General features: G+C 34.6%; 1 protein-coding gene across 1 annotated transcript; it reads left to right on the top strand.

The window, feature by feature from the left end:
* Positions 1-3839: 3839 nt before the first annotated feature.
* LOC105777563 (probable pectate lyase 1) lies at positions 3840-7704 on the top strand. Its single transcript, XM_012600911.2, has 6 exons — positions 3840-4055; positions 4467-4520; positions 4978-5061; positions 5861-6503; positions 6584-6826; positions 6932-7704. Exons 1-6 carry the CDS (start codon positions 3958-3960, stop codon positions 7151-7153), a joined length of 1344 nt encoding a protein of 447 aa, XP_012456365.1. The 5' UTR covers positions 3840-3957; the 3' UTR covers positions 7154-7704.
* Positions 7705-7997: the final 293 nt, after the last annotated feature.

Below are 7997 nucleotides of genomic sequence, written 5' to 3' on the forward strand. Positions count from 1 at the left end.
ATGCTTGTTTGACGTATGTTAGTATGATTAAACGCTAAACTAAGCTTGCATGACTTGATATTCTCATAAATGCTAGAATAATTAAAGTAAAATGAAACTGCATGAATTTCAACTCTGATAATTACAATGAAATCGATGTGAGACGATAGTGTGACATCTCAATATTCGACCTAGCGTCCAGGCCGAGTATATGGTGTTACATGTCTCCCCTAAGTTTTTCAAACCCTAAGTATTTAACCATTCTTTTTCTATTGTGATTGGAATTGCCCTTTTCAAAATTCTAGTGAAATTGCTCTTTATCTTCTTTTTCTTTTCTTTACCCACCTTGTACCATATTTTTTTTATCTTTGTGCTAGTGACTCTTTTACTTTCCCGTATTAAATTGTCCTCGTTCAATTGTTCCCTATCAGAGTTTAGAATTGATGGCTATAGCATCTGTAATATTTGCCAAAGGTCAGTAAGTATTTTTCATTTCAACGATGAAGATCTCGTAATTTCATAATAGTATTATCTCACGTTAATCTTTAGGTTCGAGTAGTCAATCTATTTGAAATCTTGCCAAATCTTTTGCAAATCTTGCCAAAACTTGATATCAATAGTTAATTGTGTGTATTTGTCATTGAAGGACCGAATCTAGGTGAATCGAATCAAAGTTGATCGTGGGAGGCGTCAACCGGACCCATGGTGAAAGGTGTGTGTCTTTTTCAAATGAATCGATGGTGATCGTATGTAGGTTTAGGGCCACACGGTCTCTCACACGGCCACCATACGACCATGTGCACTTGTAGATTTTAAGGACTTCGTGAACTACACAACCTCAGCCTGTTACACGGTCGTGTCCTTGTAGGGTAAAATTATCGCTTTTCAGATAGCATCAGGATGTTACACGGCCTGGCCACACGGCCGCGTGACTTCTGTTTTACAGTTTTACCCAGAATTTTGTGAATTATTCAGTTTAGTCCATGTATAGTCCTTGAATTGTTTTTAGAGTTTTTATAAACTCAATTAAGTCTCTGATAATATGTTCACTCAGGAATCTATGATTTAATGACTGAATTGTTATTATTATATTGTATGATATGTGAATGCTACATGCCTTCTATAATACTAACAAACTGTTAGTGTTAATGTTGTTACCGCTTTATTGGGTACATGTTAAGCATGTCTACTGCTAGTGTTGAACTAAATACATGTTAAGCATGTCTACTGCTACTGTTAAACTAAATACATGTTAAGCATGCTTATTGTTTTTGCATTGTTCTGTTACAAGTATGTCATATTGCATTGCATGGGGTGAGACGATATAAATCGAGGAAGAGTGTCAGTTTAATACTTTTCAAACAGTGGTGGTTCATCCACAACATAGTGACAATTTATCTGCAAACTTTTTTTATATGAAAATACTAGTGGTTTACCCACAAAGTTTTTTTTCTTAAAAAGTAAGCAAATGTTTTAAAAAGACTATTTTATAAACTCCGATAGTTCTACTAGGCCATTTCGGTGGCCAATATAATCTTCCAAATTCGACCATATTTGGGAGGTTACATACCTCCATATAATATTAACCTAAATTTAAAAAATTTGTTGTTAGTTTATAGAAAATCAATCCAGATTTTTTGTACAATTATGATTTTTTTTACAACTATGATTCAAACTCAAACTATTCCTAAAAAAATGAACACCGACCAATAGACCATAACTTAACGTTATTATTATTTTAGTCTAAACAAACATATAGAATCAACCTTATTATCTCTCATTAAATTAGTGTCTCAGTTCTATTAAGAAAATGATGTCTTTAAGTTAAATGATCTTGATTCACATCAACAAATATTAATATGATTTTTTTAAATATAATGATTATAGAATAGGAAATGTAATATTTTAACATTAATGCGATGTATGGTTATTAGTGTTAGGGTGAGCAAAATCGATTCGATTCAAAAAATTGAATAAAAATTCAAATTTTGAATTAAATAGTTCGAGTTATTTGAGTTAATCAAGTTATTCGGATCAACTTGAATAAAAAATAAGTTTTTGGTTTAACTCGAATATGAATTACACAATTCGAGTTATCCGAAAATTCAAATAAGAAAAGACAAAACTACGTTGTTTTGATAAATGTTTATCTTTTTTAAAGTTGAAAGTCAAAACCATTAAGTTAAAAGGCAAAACCATTATATTGTTTATGTAGTTAAATAATCTTATACTTCATCTACTAGTTAAATAATCGGTCCATGTAAACGCAACATTGAGTATAAATAATAGGATTAGTTAAATTGACTCAACTTGACTCGAATCGAAAAAATTCAAATTGAGTTCGGTTGCTAAAATAAGATTTGTTAACTCGACTAACTCAAAATTTTTTTACTTGATTCGACTCGATTCGATCAAATACTCACCACTAATTAGTGTAATACGATGAGGAAAAGGATTATTTAATGAGTAAAAAGTTTTGTGAAAAATAATACATTTTCAAAATAAATGACAAATTGTTTTATCTACATCATGAGAATGTCTTAAAATTAGACATGGTGAAAAAATAATATGACATAAAATGACGATAAAAAGAATTGTATTTAAAGATTTATAAAAACAAATTATTAAAAGCATCTAAAACTCAAATTTCTTTTAGAATCATATCTACTAGTGGGTGTCTAAATATGTTACTTAAAATGATATGTAAGAGCCATGTGAAGAGAGAGAAAATAGAATATCATTTTCGTATCCTTTTAGTTGAATCTTGTTTGGAGTCAAAATCCCCTCACTTCCTCAAGGCCGTGATTGGCGCACACGTAACTTTACTACCACCAAAATTCCAATTTATTTCTTTTTTTTTTTAAATAATAAATTCTTCTTAATCCCTCTACTCTCATAACATTTCCTTAACTTAATCTACTTATCAATTCTGATAGGAACTACCAATCACAATAATATCTGGACTAGAATTTTTAAATCAGAAAAGTAAGAGGGTTGAATTTTTAACTTTTAAGAGTTAATTGCACCAAACTATTACCTTCATTCTAATTTGGTTCCCAAACTTCAAAATGTTCTAATTACCATTATTGAAATAGTTAATTTAATCATTAAATGACATGTAAATTATTATGTGAAATAATTTAAAATGAAAATTTTAAGAAAAGTAAAATGTTATTGCGTAACTTTTACAATTAAAAACTAAAAATAAAGTAAAACCGAACAAAAGAGAGTGAACATTGTTTCGTAGAAGTTTCAAAATCCCAACACCAAGATCTTTACAATATTTATTTTCTTAAAATTTTCATTTTAAGTTATATCACATAAGATCGATTAATGATTTTAATAGTTTGAGGATGTAATTAAAATATTTTAAAGTTTGATGAACAATTTAGAATGAGTCATAGTTTGAGGATGTTTGGAGCAAGTATATTAAATTTTAAAGTATAAGGACTAAATCTAAAATTCTATAAAAGTACAGAGACTAATAGCATACTTTAAGCCAATATTTATTAATGTGGTTAATTAAAAAACACATCATTTAATGCCGCAAATTCAGCAGGAAACTGTGTGACATTCTGCTCCCTTCTCCAACCGTACACCCGTAATATCTGACGTGGCATTATCCAACAGTTAAAATAGTAAAATTAAACTTATTTAACCCTGGTGAAAATAGAGTGCGGGAGAGAGACAGTTAGTGGCGGTTAGGTGACTTAGGTTATTTGGTTAAAGTAAACCTACCCAGAAAATTCCAATGTTTAATATTTTGGGTATATAGTCGGCGTCGTTTTGGTCTTTCTGTTTTGGTGTTCACTTTTTTTTATTTTTTGCTCGTGGCTCTATAAAAGCCGTTTGCTTGGAGCTTGTACTCTGACTCTCCCTGCTTCACCATTTCCTTCTTTCCTCTGTCTCTCTCTCAATTTTTCCTCTGTTTGGATAGAGAGAAAGCTTTTAAGTACCGAAGAAGCGGAGAAAACTGCAATGGCGGCTTCCAAGAAATGGTTTTTAGCTTCTTTAGCTGTTCTGTTTTTGTTTCTTGTTGGAGCAATGGCCACAGTACAGACCAACAACGATTCCAGGTCTTTCTCTTCCTTCAACTCAGTTTTCAAGCTTTCTCAGTTTTATTTTAGTAAAAGAAAGAGACAGAGAGTCTCCATTGTGTGTTTTCTTACGGGTTTTCGAATTTGCCTTGCAAAATTGTTGCCTACATTATGTCATTTTATGGTGAATTAGAATACAAAAACTACACAGAATTGTCATTGTTTAGATCTTGAAAAATAGTCTCATTCTCAGAAAGAAAAAAGAACTCTTCCTTTTTAACGGATCCATTAATATTCCCTCTTCAAAAACTTAACTTAATACGTCGAAAACGAGATTTCAGAGTCCTCTTTTTTTTTTCTTCAAAAAAATGCTAACTGAAAATGGAGCATCACTGCAAAATACTAGAAAATTTCAATTTTCATTTATATTATGTTTATATATTTTTACAGCACTGTGGAGATAGAGAAGCTGCAGAACTCAAAAAACCCAACAATGGCAACTAGGTAATGTAGAGCTTAGAACTAGCCTTCTTTTTATTTATTTATTTATTTTCGTTTTCTTTTTCCAATTCTGATCATCCCAGCCGTTATGTTTATCTCCGTTTAACCATGAAATAACGATCCCATCCGTTGAGATCCAGATCCTTAGATCTCAACCATTTACTCCGTTACTCAATTCAATTCCCGTATATAGAAAAAAAAAGATTGTATAATGAGGATTGAGGAAGGGCATTTTATAAATTCCCGTCGAGGGGTCCACACGGGGTTTCTGTTTCTTACCCCTTGAAAAACACTTTTGTAACGGTTTTGGAGTACTGTTGGTGGACGACACAGTGAATCCCCTTTAAGCAGTGTGTTCCATAGAATGATTAATCACCAACGAGAATAAGAAAATTAAAATGAAATATTGAGAATAAATTTTATTTAATTGGAATTTGGGTTGGTGTGATTGGGATTTCAGGTCAGAAGAGGTTAAGGTCTTGAATGAACATGCTGTGGCTGATCCAGAGGCCGTAGCAGCCGAGGTTGAGACCATCATTGACATGTGAGTCTCTATAAACATTTCTTTTGAATTGCTAAATATGTAAATAGAGAATGTAAAAGTTGAAGCAGAAAGATTCCCTTTTTTTTGCCAAATTTTCATTTATAATTAACCATAAATCAAATGGATTACAATCTTATATGTTGATGTTGTTTGTTTACTCCCGACTCCATCATGGTCAGATCCGTGTCTAACGGGCACGATCCTTTTCAATATTTCTTGCATCACATGACCGTATCATTGTCTTTCCAATCGTACCTCGAAGTACAAATTTTTAATTCAAAGCAATTAAACTCTTTATCAACCTTACTATAATTACAGTTTTATTGCATCGCATGACTAATTCTCTCTTCTTCATGCACAACCAGTCTTTTATTTACCTCATTATTGATTTAAAAGTTGTAATATGAAGGAAGCAGGGTAAATGGTAAGTTGGAGGATTTTTTATTGTCCTTATTCTTGGTGTTTGCTGCACACTGGACCAGCTAAATAAGATAAACAAACAGACTCTTTTGTCTCTTTTCGTTAAAAATGAAAAGAAACAGCATGTCCTAGCCGTTATACCTGGAGTGAATGACCCTAATGTCCTTTCGAAATAACAAAATTCTACATCATGTTTTGTCTGCTTATGCACTATCTTTACAAATTGGGATTAATTTAACTCCCACCGACAATAATTTACAAGCCCATCTAGTGGTAAAATCAAAGATGCTAATAATTTTGGTTACAAGCTGGAATATTTAGACCATATGACAAAAGTCTGCGTAGTAAAATTTAATAAACTGAATGAAAAAAATGGCAGGAATATTCGAAATGTGACGGAAAGGAGGAAGTTGGGGTTCTTCTCGTGCGGAACTGGTAATCCCATTGATGATTGCTGGCGTTGTGACCCCAACTGGCAGAAGAACCGGAAGAGACTTGCTGACTGTGGCATTGGTTTTGGAAGGAATGCAATTGGGGGGCGTGATGGACGCTTCTACGTTGTCACTGACCCTAATGATGATGACCCTGTTAACCCCAAACCTGGGACCTTGCGTCATGCTGTGATCCAGGAACAACCACTTTGGATTGTGTTCAAGAGGGACATGGTTATTAAGTTGAAGCAGGAGTTGCTGGTCAACAGCTTTAAGACCATTGATGGTCGTGGGGTGAATGTCCATATTGCTAATGGGGCATGTATCACAATTCAATACGTTACCAATGTCATTGTTCATGGTCTTCATATTCATGACTGTAAGCCCACTGGCAATGCCATGGTTAGAAGCTCACCCACTCACTTCGGGTGGAGGACAATGGCTGATGGTGATGCAATCTCTATCTTTGGGTCAAGCCACGTTTGGGTTGATCACAATTCTCTTTCTAATTGTGCTGATGGTCTTGTTGATGCTGTCATGGGCTCAACTGCCATTACCATCTCCAACAATCACCTCACCCACCACAATGAGGTAATTTTGATGCATGTATTTCTCTTGTACCTCACTTTTTTATCTGTAGCATCCTTATTAACGCTCAAGCTCAACTGCAGGTGATGTTGCTGGGTCACAGTGACTCTTACACAAGGGACAAGCAGATGCAAGTTACCATTGCCTACAACCATTTCGGAGAGGGACTTATCCAGAGAATGCCAAGGTGTAGGCATGGGTATTTCCATGTGGTAAACAATGACTACACTCACTGGGAAATGTATGCTATTGGGGGAAGTGCAAATCCTACCATAAACAGCCAGGGTAACAGATACGCAGCTCCAAGAAACCCGTTTGCAAAGGAGGTATTGTCTTGTGTCATATTTGCTGAATCTGTTATGTTTACAATCATCGTATCAGATAATATGATTGATTGGTTGGTTGATTGGTTGGTTGGTTGGTTTGAGCAGGTGACCAAGAGAGTGGACACAGCTGAAAGCCACTGGAAGAGCTGGAACTGGAGGTCGGAAGGAGACTTGCTGCTAAATGGTGCATATTTCACTCCATCTGGAGCCGGAGCCTCAGCCAGTTATGCCAGGGCCTCAAGCTTGGGAGCCAAGTCCTCCTCCATGGTTGGATCCATGACTTCCAATGCTGGAGCTCTACCCTGCCGAAGAGGCAGGCAATGCTAGTCTTTCCCATCATTCAAAAAGCACTACCAACCAAATATCCATATTCTCTATAGTCTATCCTCCCCATCTACCAGCATCGTCGCATATTCTGATTTAAGTGTAAATTTATTTATTTTTACACATTGTCATTATTTTGTCCTACCCACTCCACTCATTCTGTTTGTCAATCTGTGCAACCTGCTTCAACTCTAGTGAACTAAAAAATCCATCTTAAGCGCAGGTACGCAAGCGTTGTCCTTGGTTCCCTTTTCCTGTTTTGCCCCCTTTGAAGTTTTCTGGTCTTCCTCAGCCTCCCATCCGCGTCAATCTTGGTCACTACCTACACTTTGGTCTTTTGGGTTTATAGGACTTTTACTGATTTGGTGAACTTTATTTTATTTGTGTATAGTTTATTTGTGTTTAGTCATACAAGCAATAGTATGAGCGTCAAAGTTTGGAGTTATTGAAAGACTTTGTTACAGAGATGATGTATAGTCAATAGCAGTGATGTTTACCTTTTACTTTTCTTCGCTTTTTCTTTCTTAATGGAAGCGATCTTTTTACTTTTATTATATGTATGGGTATCCTCTTTCTTTTCTTTTTCTTTTTTAACTTTATGGTTTTGCAATTGTGGTAAATTCCGTTATCAGTATGCCCCCTTGTTGTGACGTTGTTCCTCTGCCATCGCCAGCATTAGTGATTCTTTCATGTACTTTGCTATCACCCACGTTACCAAAAGTCATCAATTACTAATATCATGACAGCTTTTGGTCTTTTTATCAAAATGATGCAATTGCTTTAAATGGGTTCAACCACTTTACAGGTTTTCAATTCTAAATCATCACTCCCTTGGAAACCAATAAAT

Source organism: Gossypium raimondii, chromosome 10 (assembly GCF_025698545.1).
Source record: "Gossypium raimondii isolate GPD5lz chromosome 10, ASM2569854v1, whole genome shotgun sequence".
Lineage (NCBI taxonomy): Eukaryota > Viridiplantae > Streptophyta > Magnoliopsida > Malvales > Malvaceae > Gossypium > Gossypium raimondii.